This window comes from Monodon monoceros, unplaced genomic scaffold (genome assembly GCF_005190385.1).
Source record: "Monodon monoceros isolate NGI ecotype Baffin Bay Population unplaced genomic scaffold, NGI_Narwhal_1 Super_Scaffold_6, whole genome shotgun sequence".
In the NCBI taxonomy this organism is placed as follows: Eukaryota; Metazoa; Chordata; class Mammalia; order Artiodactyla; family Monodontidae; genus Monodon; species Monodon monoceros.
This window is the reverse complement of record NW_021703783.1, coordinates 100,208,935-100,221,595: the sequence shown is the minus strand read 5'-3', so window position 1 is coordinate 100,221,595 and position 12,661 is coordinate 100,208,935. Positions and strand designations below refer to the sequence as shown.

General features: G+C 50.9%; 1 protein-coding gene across 1 annotated transcript in view; it reads right to left on the bottom strand.

The window, feature by feature from the left end:
* MOV10L1 (Mov10 like RISC complex RNA helicase 1) overlaps nucleotides 1-12,661 on the bottom strand; it is a 44,573-nt gene that overhangs the window by 29,551 nt on the left and 2,361 nt on the right. The window contains exons 3-9 of the mRNA XM_029205749.1: nucleotides 8,199-8,361; nucleotides 6,792-6,904; nucleotides 6,183-6,370; nucleotides 3,100-3,243; nucleotides 2,603-2,847; nucleotides 2,106-2,217; nucleotides 607-801 (exon numbers count right to left, since the gene is read on the bottom strand). Of these exons, the coding sequence (XP_029061582.1) occupies nucleotides 607-801; nucleotides 2,106-2,217; nucleotides 2,603-2,847; nucleotides 3,100-3,243; nucleotides 6,183-6,370; nucleotides 6,792-6,904; nucleotides 8,199-8,361 (1,160 nt within the window). The remainder of the gene's footprint in view (nucleotides 1-606; nucleotides 802-2,105; nucleotides 2,218-2,602; nucleotides 2,848-3,099; nucleotides 3,244-6,182; nucleotides 6,371-6,791; nucleotides 6,905-8,198; nucleotides 8,362-12,661) is intronic.

The following is a 12,661-nucleotide window of genomic DNA, read 5'->3' as shown; positions in this document are numbered from 1 at the left end:
GAGCTTTTGGGATTTATAACTGGAGACGAGAAAGCGTGGATGCGCGGCACTTTCTCCAGACGACACCCCAGATACAGTCAGGTCGTCCCCAAGCCCCCAGCCACGAGTCACTAGCAGATTACATTTTCTTGCTTTTTCTTAATTTCATTTTTCAAAGGTGTCACATCTTCAGATGGGCTTCAAACAGCCAAGCAACCCTCCTGCCCTCGACAAGCGACACTCGGGTGCTGTGAATGGCCCTCGAAAGCCATGCCAACCACGTCTCACTGACCCCTCACTGCTTGGTGCCCTGGGTGCCCATGTGGGACACGGGCTGTCTCGGGAGGTGGGCGGGCTGGGCTGATGGGAACATGAAAGGTGGCAGGAGCCGAGGGCAAGGGTCAAATCACATCCTGCACTGCCAGTCACCTTGAGACTAGCTGGGGTGCTGCAGCCACCACCGCCCCCACCGCCCTCACAGCGTGTCCCCAGGACAATGGAGGGCGCTGGGCCTCAGCTGCACCCCTTTATCCAGGACGTCCACCTCCCTCCGACAACAGCAGCTACGTGCATCCCTCACACCGTGAGCCCAAGATCTGGGCTTGCATTGTCGTCTGCTCATGGTACCTTTTCTGCGTGGTCACGACAACTGTAGTTTTGGTGGAAGCTAACACTTGGGAACTTTTAGACTTCTTCCATGAAAAGGGTTCTCGGACAGCTATCAGTGATTCCTCCTCACTTACGACGTTCACTTCAAGGAATCGCCCGATTATGAAATTGGAGAAGCAAAGCAGAAGGAGCTCCTTGCAGCGGCCAGAATTCCTGGAGAAACAAGACACAGTTTAGTGTGAGTCGTAAGTAACAGAGGCAGGTTCAACACAATCTCCCTTCGTTCACACAGGGAAAGTCACAGAGCTAGCAAACCAGTCACCCTTAGCTTTTTTATTATTAATTTAAAATTAATTTATTTCTTTATTTTTGTCTGCGTTGGGTCTTCGTTGCTGTGTGTGGGCTTTCTCTAGTTGTGGCGAGCGGGGGCTACCCTTCGTTGTGGTGCGTGGGTTTCTCATTGCGGTGGCTTCTGTTGTTGCAGAGCATGGGCTCTAGGCGCACGGGCTTCAGTAGTTGTGGCACGAGGGCTCAGTAGTTGTGGTGCACGGGCTTAGTTGCTCCGCGGCACGTGGGGTCTTCCCGGACCAGGGCTTGAACCCGTGTCTCCTGCACTGGCAGGTGGATTCTTAACCACTGTGCCACCAGGTAAGCCCACCCTTAGCTTTTAATAATTCTTTTAGAGGGAAAAAATGGACGTTCTAAAATAAGCAATGCTAACGTTTTCCCAAGCTAAAATCACACACTTGAAATGGTATTGTCTGTAATTCTCACGATTAAGAATGGAAACAATATTTCTAGTACTCCCAAGTTTAAATCAGAGCTGTGTAACGTGACCAGAGACACCACCTCCCACTCTGCCTTCTGCCCACTTTCCGCTGCTGCTCAAGTCCCGGCCCCACTGTCACATGTTATGGAGGCACCACAGGGGCTGCATCACCAACCGCTGACTCGAGGACTGCCCTTGGCTCAAAGTGTCACCCGTGGCCTGAAGCAAGGCGCTGATTTAATCAGAGCCACCCTCTGACAAATTTTAAATCACCAAGTGTAGATGAGATGAGGGAGGGGAGAAGGACTGCACCAAAGCGCCCAGCTGACAGGGGACCAGCAGGCAGAGCCGGGGGTTCTGGACACGGGGAAGGAGGCAGGAGAGGGAAGGGCCCACAAGGGCTCGGGAGCCTGTGTCTGGCTGGGCTGCCCGGGTGGAGGGAGAAGGGCAGGCAGGTCTCAGGGCCGAGCTGAGGCCAGGCCTGGGGAGCAGCAGCAGGGGCCTCGGGGCCCCGGCTTCCCAAGGCTGTGGGGGCTTGGCTGTGCCCGTCCTCCGTAGTCAGGAGTCAGCGGGGGTACCCTTACTCAAGCCACTTTCTCCACTAGCGCTTTCCCTTGTGATTTCGTCCCATCAAAATAGTTACCAATACTTTTTACATCCAACCTATAAGTACCATAAGCGAAACCGAACAAGACAAACGCGCAGATGCCTGCAAAGTCAACTCCCTCCATACCCTCCAGCCACGTACTTTGCATCACAGGTAACCACGATCAGGGTTCTTCCACCTGGAGGGATGAGCCCACCAGGCTCGGGCTTCTGTGACACATTCTTCTCCTTTTCTCCTTTACAGGCATAGTCATCTGGGAGATGAGATTTAAATCCAAAATTAGACCAAAGGTGAACAGTTCTGACAGTGGTGGTGCTGGTGGAAGGGACTATCACACATAGACGAGTGGCCGAAGCCCCCGACAGGTGAGCGACAGGCAAGGGGGCTGCAGGCATCCTCTTCCTAATTTAGAATCATTGCAGGAAGCAGCTCGTGTAAAGCACGAAGCAGCTCGTGTAAAGCACGCCGGGCATTTCTCCAGCTGTTTTAGCCCCAAGTATCAGAGAAGGGTCCAGACCAAAGAGCCCACAGGGTGAACACTGCCACTAGCCTGCCCAGACCCTGGAGCAGCTGCACCAGCTCCCGGACCCGACAGGGCTCGCGCAGCTGATCCAATGGCAAACAGCTGAAACGTCTACCTGGAGAGGCTTCTCTGTTGTTCACCAGACTGCTCTCCAATGTCTGATAGGTTTTGTTTTTCCTGCAGCTGTCTAATGAGTTAATATTTTCATCCGCAAAATTCTTCTCCTTCTCAGGAACGGAAACAAGAGACACTTCGGGGCACGTCTGGATTTTATCCAGCATCTGAAATCTGAACTGTTTAGCTTTATCCCAGCCACCCAACTTGCAGCTGACTAAGTTTTGAGGAATGTCTCCTTTATTCCTGGAAAAGGAAAATTAGCCATGAACAGAGATAGGATTTCTAAAGCTAAAATACTGTTACCATAAAACAGAATTCAGTGTAACTAGTGAATGGCAATTGCAAATACTTTTATGAGTATAAGTAAAAAGGCTATTTCAGGGTGGAAAATCTAGAAAGATATACATAAAGGAAAAAATAAGCAAGCAAAATAAAATCGGTTCTACAGAAATTCTTAAATCACAGCTTGTACTTCTGTTTGAGTGGCAAACTTACTCTATCCAGATCACCACATTTTTGCTTTCTCCTTCTTTCAGCGTTCCAAAATTTGTCATCCTCGTGACTTCAATGTCACCTTTGTTTTTCAGTAAAAGGGCTCCACAGGCCTCGTCAGCAGCCTCCTGGACCGCAGAGGTGCCCCTGGATAAAGCAGCCACAGGACAGTGTCGGGGTCAGCGTGGGCAGGCGGTGTGTCCTGAGGCCCCACCTGCCTTCCCTGCCCTTCCGGGCCGCACCAACCACAGGGCGAGGGGATAAGGGGCCAACCCCAAAGAGGCGACCAAGTAAGGACGACACTTAGAACTTCTGAGTAAGGCAGCAGATCACGCTGAAGAAGAAACAAGCCCTGCCGAATCCAGAGGAGAGGAGGGCCCTGGTGGGAGCTCTGGGGATCTGAGAACACGGGCAGCCTTTGCCAGCTGTGCACCCCCCGAGTCCCGGGACTCCTCGCCCCCGCACCCCCCAGCCCTGGTCACAGAGGGAAGGGTGTTCAGTGCTCCTCCCCAGACCCTCCCCAGCTGCCGCGAGGGGCTTTGCTCGTCAGGGACCCACTACTAAGCTTTCGTTGGAAAAAGAGTGTGGCTTCAAAATATTTGAAACTAATTAAATGAGAATTTTTATCTTTAGAAAATGAGCAGATTCCACCCTCCCATGAGAAGGACCATTCGTCCCCCTCTGTCCTCCTGACGCTGCCATGAAGCCCGGGCGCTGTGCCCACCGCTCACCCTCAGCAACTTCCTGCCCTCCCTGACCCTCCCGTAGTGCCACCTGGAAACAGGCTCCTTCACACCTGGTCCCTGTGCACTCACCCACCCAGAGACACCCTCCACCACAGCAGCCACGTCCTCTCAGCCAGCCCCCCTTAACTCCCTGCTGGCCACATGGCCCTGCCCGCCCCCCGCTCCCCACCTTCCTCTCCTCATCCACACGGCCAGGGCTGCCCCGAGATCGGGCAGCCATGCCTCAGCCCCCGCCTGGGGCGGCCGTGGGAGCGGTCATCTGTCCTGGCAGACGGCCAGCCGTAGCGGCTTACGGGCAGGCAGGGGAGCACCAAGACGGGAGTCAGGAGCCCACTGTGGGTTCTGGGCGGAACCCACCCAGAGCCTGGAGGGGGGATGCTGGACGCCGCTACAGGCCTGGCCTGGAGGAGTGCAGGTCCCTGCTTTGCACACGACACTTCGCTGTCCTTCAGACCCCTGAGCGGGCAGCCGGACGGTGCGTCTGAGTGCAGGGCAGCATCCTCCACTTGGGGCTAACGCCGTGAAGCCAGGACCAGGACGGGAGGAAACCACGATCAGGATGTAGCACAGGGACCACAGCATACGGGGCATCTGCTGGGTGGACAGGACGCGGGGCCTGACTGCTTACCGGGCCAGCGACCCCTCCACCGCTCACCCCAGCCCCGCACTGATGGGGGGATGATGAGGGGCTGCACAGGAGCTGGGGTTGGCTCACGGCCAGTGTCTGCAAATGAAGGTGTGACGACTTCCCTGGCCCCGTGAAGACGGCTGCTCGAGTCAGACGCGTGGAGCTCGGGGGAAGTGCCCGACTGGTCACCCTACGGGGACCAGCTCCCCTCACTGGAGGGGCCAGAGTCCACTGCAGCCAGGCCACCAGGGGAGGCTCACCCGAAGCTCACCGCCCACTGCCAGGGAGCCCCCCACTCCTGCCCCCACCCACTCCATTCGGCAGACGCGGGTCCTCTGGAAACACGGTGAGTCACAGAGCAGGTTAAGGGAAGTGCTGTGAAGAATCAGACAGACAGGGCAACAGGGACCCAGACTCCCTTCCGACGAACACGCTGGCCCTGTGGGCGAGATGGCAGCTGCTTCTCTTGGATGGCCAGTTTCCACCAGTCCTGGCCGCCCTCCCACGATCCGCCCCTGCCCACGGCCATCAGGAGCCCAGTTAACTGTGCTGTGAAGACAACGATCAGGAAGCCCGCGTCCCAACAACACGGAGCTCCCTTAAAGTGGCAGAAGGTTCCGAGTGACAATACCTAATGGGGGCAGGGCCGACGGCCAGCAGGATCACAGAGCCAGCAGGGAGCTGAGGCCCCGGTTCGGCCTCCAAGATCCCGGCACAGATGCCTGGCAAACAAGCGCCTGCTTGGCCTCACATCCTCACACCCCTGGGCCCATCAGACGGACTGAAGCCAGAACTCCCGGGCCTCCTGGGCCTTCCCGGTGGAGGGGGCAAGGGTATGCATCTCCCGCACTTCGCTGTTCCGAGGACGGGCAGAGTCATTCTCCCAAAGGAGAGCAGGTCCCGTGGGGCAGGAGGCCGTGTCCACCAGACAGCCTGGTCACGGCAGGGCCCACCTCACCATGTTCCCCTTCTGCCCACACCCCGCCCCCAGCACATCCCTCCCAGCTGTGCCAGGCAGCTCAGTCCTCCTGAGATGGGGCTCCCCTGCCTGCCCGTCCTGTGGCTCATGAGATACTCCTCCCTGCAAGCAATCTGCTCCGCTGAGGAGATCAGACAATAAACAGAATGACCTCAGAAACCATGTAACGAGCTCCCTAAGACGAGCACTACGGAGAGAGAGCAGCAGAGACGGGGCGGGAGCTCGGGAAGGCCTGCCGTGCTGCATAAACACGCGTGTTGGAGGCAGGAAGTCACGGGTGCGCAGAAGGAAGAACCAGATACAGGAAATTCAGTAATTTTAAGAACCGACCAGGACTTCCCTGGTGGTCCAGTGAGTAAGACTCCACGTTCCCAATGCAGAGGGTCCGGGTTCGATCCCTGGTTGGGGAACTAGGTACTGCATGCGTGACGCAACTGGCATAGCCAAAATAAAACAAAGAACTGACCACGTCCAACGTGTTCTACAAAATGCCAACATGTGAAAGAACACAACACACAAAGCCCACGAAAATATGGAGATCATCACCATGAGCTTCAGGATCAAGAGGCAGCCTCTCACTCAGCCTTCAGGCAGCTGTGAGGACCCCCAGCCCCCAGGAGGGCTCTCCCTCCAGCCCCGCCAGCTCAGGGCCTGGACGGTCTGCTACCTGCCTTGTTCAACCGGCTCTCAGATGCACCCCAGGCCCCCGCCCCCCGAGCCGCCGCCTCCTCACCGCCTCTGCACTGGGGTCACGCACAGGGCCCTCCACGTGTAGCACGACTGGCTGCTCTCCACCACCACCGCGCTGACCACGTCGTGCCTCTGTGGCACGTAGCCTTCCGGGAGCTTCAGGGAGTCCAGGGTGAAAAAGATGTAGTCGTTGATCACCCCGTTCCTCCCACAGAGGCTGGACACGCAGACCTGCAAGCACAGCACCAGACACTGGCAGTGTGCACGGGGCTGCCGCAGCCAGTGAGGCTCAGGCCTGGTCTCGGAGGAGGAGCAATGCCCCCAGCGGGACCGGCCAGGCAGGGAGCGGGGCCCAGCACACACCTCCACCCGCAACCTCAATTCCCTCCTCTGTTCCAGTCCCCACTCCCCAGACCACAGCCGTCGCTACGAGCGAGGGCAGAGCCCACACCCCACTCCACGCATCCCCACCATCAGGCGCTTTAACACTCCTCGTCCCTTCGTGACCTAGAATTTAACTATATGAGTGTGCAGGCTGGCCGCCAGTGATCTCGGTAAGACATCAGGGTCTTCTCTGCCCGAGACGGACCCTCATTTATCCTGATCTCCCATCACACCCAGGACCCCGGGCCGCTCGAGGCTCAGCACCTACCCGGTCCACGCGCTTGTACCTCAGTGGCTTCACCGAGATGGCCTCACTGCTCCACGTGCCCGGCCGGATCCAGTACTCGGCCTCCACCCAGTCCCCCTTGCAAGGCTTGAAACCTCCAAGGCAGGGAAACCGGGCATGTTACTTGGTGATGCAACATCAAAGTGTACAATTCACTCTGCAGTTATGTTTCTGTTCTGAGACACACATGACTGGTTGAGAAAGGTGCTCTCTGTTCCTGTTAGGAACCAGCGTATCCACCTGGATTCTCTTCCAGATTTACCCACGCCAATGGAACAGTGGCTGTTACAGGCCAACCTGTCTTCCTGCCTACAAGGCAAGGGCAGGGGACCTGGTCTGCACAGTCTCTGGACCCCATCTGATTTCAGATACTCCCCAAAGTTCCAACAAAGAAAAACGTAACAAAGTGTCATCAACAACTGCAACCAAGTGGGCAGAACGGCAGCCCTCTACCCACAGCCCTGGCCCCAGGAGGTCTGGGTGCGTGTGGCACTCCTCTGCCAGCTCCTTGCAGACACTGTGAGTGCCCTCCCCATCAGGGACACCCAGGGAGCACGGTGACACAGGGAGATGTGCTCACACCTGAGGCCTGGGTGGCTACGGGTATCCCAGCTCAGGAGAGGGAGCCCCTCGGTGTGCCAGGGAGCTGGTAGGGTGGCCGGGAAAGCGGGGAAACGGCAGGGGCAGTGACGTGAGGTGGCAGCCAAGCCGTCCTGACGTTAAGCGGGGAGAGAGTGGTCTGGACAGGTTGGGCGTGGCACGTGGTGTAGCCACAACCGGTGATAACCTTTTGGTTGTTTTGTAATAAACATTTTTGCAGCAGTTAAGCTCAAAAAACAACAGTGCCTAATGAAATATGGAGTTTGTTTCTCAAGAAAGCTGGTGACGAGCACACAGCAGCCCAACCACCTGCGGACACTGCTACGCAGCAGTGGGGCCGTGCTGCACCACGCGCAGGAGGCAAAGCTCCTGAAGCACCAGCTTCCAGGTCGGTGGGTGTTTTAGGCAGACTGACAGACGCACAAAGGCAACCCAGCTACAGAGCACCCACAGCAAAGCCACTGCTCAAACAAACAGACCAGAAGGGAAAGGGCAAGGCTGGCTGGTCCATACAGGGCAGGCCTGGGGGCAGAGCAGGGGGGCATCTGGGGTAAAGAGCTCCAGCCTCAGGGTGGGGTGGGGTGGGGTGGGGTGGGATGTCAGAGGCCTGGGATGAGATCCAGATAGGAGGAACCACATGTTGGGCAGAGGCTTTAAGGGCAACACTCTGAGGACCTGGCAGATGAAAACCGGTCCCTGGTCCATCTCAAATCTCGTTATGAACATTAAAAAAAAAAAAACCCCACAAAACCTAATTTTAAACATGAAGCAGAAACGCATCCCGTGTACCTTCACACACACTCTCCAGGGAGAAGTACGTGGTCTGGTTGATGTAGCCGGCACCGTCCATCAGCGAGGTCACGCAGCCGACCAGCACTCGGGGGCTGGAGTCGGAGAGCCCTCTGCCGTGGCTCTTGCTGTTGTCTTCCCATTTATCTGAGACGGCTTCCACCTGCAAGACAGGCAAACTGCTACTTAAGACATACTGAGGACTCCAAGGAAAGCAAACCTCTGGCCAAGACCCCCTTATGAACACTGAGGCAAAAATCCTCAATGAAATACTGGCAAACTGAATGCAGCTGCATAAGAAATGCGTTGCACACCACGCTGGAGGGGGGTTTACCCCAGAATGCAAACGTGGTTCAACAAATGAAAATCAGTCAGTACCAACCAGCACACTGGTAGAACAAAGGAAAAAATATATGATCATCTCAGCTGATACAGAAAAAGCATCTGACATAACTCAACACCTTTACATGATAAAAACACTCAATCCAATAGGAAGAGACTGGAACTTCCTCAATAGGATAAAGGCCACGTGTGAAAAACCCACAGCTCACATGACACTCAGTGGTGAGAGACTGAAAGCTTTCCCCCGAGGATAAGGAACAAGACAAGGATGCCTGTTTTCACCACTTCTGTTCAACATAATACTGGAAGTCCCAGCCAGAGCAATTAGGCAAGAAGAAGAAATTTTAATATCCAAATTGGAAAGGAAGAAGTAAATTATCTATTTATAGATGACATGATCTTACAGAAAACGCTAAAAAATCTACAAAACACCTCTTAGAGCTAATAAATGAATTCAGCAAAGTTCCAGCATACGAAATCAATATACAAAAATCAGTCGTATTTCTATACACTTGCAATGAACAATTTAAAAAAGGCAACTGAGAAAACAATTCCATTTATGATAGCATCAAAAAGAATAAAACACTTAGGAATAAATTTAACCAAGGAAGTGGAAGACCTGTACACTGAAAACTATAAAATGTGGCTGCAAGCAGTCAGAGAAGACACAAATAAATGGAAACACATCTCACGTTCACGGATTAACATTAAGACATCAATACTACCCAAAGCGATCTATGGATTCAATGCAATCTCTATCAAAATCCCAATGATGTTTTTTGCAGAAATAGAAAAACCCATCCCAGAATTCATATGGAATCTCGAGTAATGCTGAATAGCCAAAACAATCTTGAAAAGGAAGAGCAAAGTTGGAGGACTCACACTTTTTGATTTCAAAACTTACTACAAGGGCTTCCCTGGTGGTGCAGTGGTTAACAATCCACCTGCCAATGCAGGGGACATGGGTTCAAGCCCTGGTCCGGAAGATCCCATATGCCGCAGAGCAACTCAGCCCATGCGCCACAGCGACTGAGCCAGCGCTCTAGAGCCTGCGAGCCACAACTACTGAGCCCACGTGCCACAACTACCGAAGCCCACACACCTAGAGCCCGTGCTCCACAACGAGAAGCCACCACAATGAGAAGCGCATGCACCGCAACAAAGAGTAGCCCCCGCTCGCCGCAACCAGAGAAAAGCCCGCGCGCAGCAACAGAGACTGAATGCAGCCAAAAAAAAAAAAAGTAAAAAACAAAACAAAAACAAAACAAAAAAACCCCAAAAAACTTACTACAAAGCTACAGTAATTAAAAGAGTGTAAAGACAGACAAAATACCAATGAAATAAAGAGCCCAGAAATAAACCCTCACATATCTGGTCAAAGGTGCCAACAAAGGTGCCAGGACCCTTCAAGAGGGAAAAGGTCTTCTCAAAAAACGGTGGTGGGAGAACTGGCTCTCAGCGTGCAAAAGAATGAAGTCAAACCCTCATCCAATACCATATTCAAAAATTAATTCAAAAATGGGTCAGACTTAAATTTAAGAACTAAAACTATAAAACCCTTAGAAGAAATCACAGGAGAAAATCTTCATGATCTTGGATTAGTTAATGATTTTTTTAAGTGTGACATCAAAGGCATAGGTTATTAAAAAAGGATAACTTGTACTCCATCAAAATTTAAAACTTTGGTGCATCAAAGGATATTACTGATATTAAGAAAAAGTTTAAAAATTCACAGAATGGGAGGAAATATTTGTAAACCACATATCTGATACGGGATTAATATCCAGAATATATAAAAAAACTTCTACAACTCAACAAGAAAATAAACAACCTGATTAAAATATAAGCGAAAGAACTGAAAAGACATTTCTCCAAAGAAGATATATAAATGACCAATAAGCACATGAAAAGATGCTCAGCATCACTAATTATTAGGGAAATATAAATCAAAACCACAATAAAACACCCCTTCACATCCACTAGAGTGGCTACTATCAAAAAATGGGAAAATAATTCAAGTTGGTGGAGATGTGGAGAAACTGGAACCCCTGTGCTGCTGGTGGGAATGTAAAATGGTGCAGCCACTGGGGAAATTTTGGCGTACCCTCAAAAAGTTAAATATAGGATTACCATATGAGCATGCAATTCTACTCCAAGGTATAGACCCAAAAGAATTGAAAACTGGGACTCAGAAAGGTGCTTTTCACAGCAGCATTATCCACAACAACCAGAAAGTAGAAACAACGCAAGTGCCCATAAACAGGTGAGTGGAGAAACAAAATGTAATCTATGCATACAATGGAATATTATTTAGCCATAGTAAGGAATGAAGTTCTGATACATGTTACACGGATATGCCTTGAAAATATTATGCTAAGTCTAATACGGCAGACACAAAAGGACTAATATCATACGATTCCACTTACATGAGGTACCCAGGATAGTCAAGTTTATAGAGGCAGAAAGTAGAACAGTGGATTACTGTTTAACGGGTATAGAGTTTATATTTGGGATGATGAAAAGTTATGAAAATAGACAGTGGGTATGAGCGCACAACAACATGAATGTACTTAGTGCCACTGAATGGCATTAAAAAATTTAAATTAAAATTAATTTTATGTTATGCATATTTTACCACAATAAAAAAACCTGAATAAAAAATGAGCAAACAAATCCAGAGGGTAGAGTGAATGAGCCAATTCCACAACTTTCACAAAGGAAGTCAGTTAAAACTGTTAAATGTTGGTAAATCAAGTGATTCAAGCATCTTCCAGAAGAGCTAAAAACAAACAAGGCAAGTACTTGGCCTGCGGAGTCCAAGTGCAGGTGGAGAGCAAGGAGGAAGCGCCTGTTCCTCACTGGCGGCACGTTCCCGGCCACAGCGGCCCTGCAGGCCCTTCAGCCACCACACAGACGCTCTACATTCGCGCCGTCCAATTTGGTGCCACCAGCTACGTTCAGTGCTTGAAATGTGGCTCGTGAAACTGAGGAATTAATTCTAAATTTTATTTAATTTTAATAAATTTAAATTTAAATAGCCACACATGGCTGGTAGGTGGCATTTACTAAAATGTAACGGTAACAAAGTATGTCTTGACCATTTTAAAAAGTAGTGGAGCTCAGTAAATTTGCAAGATACCAAATTACATAACAAAAAAAAAATCAACAGATTTCCTAGAGGGAAAGAAAAAGATTAATCTGAAAATACAAAGAAAAATTATATTGATAATGGAACAAAAACATTACAATTCTCAAAAATAAACTTCACAAGGATCTGCAGAACCGAAGTGAACAAAAGAACACAAAGGAAGGCTTAAATAAGTGGACGGACATAATTTGTAGCTGGAGAAGACCTGCTATGATCCACACGTCGCTTGACCTAAATGGATCCACACACTCAGTGCTGGTCTGGGTGAGTCTGAGCCCAGGAGGAGAAATGGCAGGATTACTCTAACGTTTATCCACAGTGAGGGGAGAGCCCAGAGAAGTCCATCCACAAAGAAGAGGAAGAGAGAAAACAGCCTGCCACCTGAGGACACAACCGTGCCATGTGGGCCACGTGCAGGCATCAGAACCGACAGGGAACCGACAGGGTCCAGACGGGGTCCCAGGCAGATGGGATTCTGGTGTGTGAGAAAGGGACCTTCCCACTCAGTAGGAAACAGGGGACCACTCAGCGGATGACTGGTACGCTACCGGGGAAGAAACGTCTGGCTCCTTCTTTCAGTCTGTACATCCAGTAAGTTCCAGGTAAATTAAACATTTAAATGTCCATAAACAATTTTCACAGGAAAACCTGAGTGCGTGTCGAATGAAAAGTGGGAAAAGCCTCTCTAAGGATTCGTACAGAGCCCGAGAGCCACATGGAAAAGACAGACACGTTAACTACATAAAATGAGACTTTATAAAACAAAGTCAAAAGATGACCTTGGGGGGAAACATTTGCAACACTTTCATATAATAATTTTGCTTAAAAAAGTCTAATTTCCAAAATGTAGAAAGTTTAATTTTAAAAAGTTGAACCCAACAAAAAAATGATAAAAGGACACTAAAATAACTCATAGAAAAAATGTGAAAATTTAATCTACTTTAAGGCTTAAGTGCAAATTAAAATTATAAGA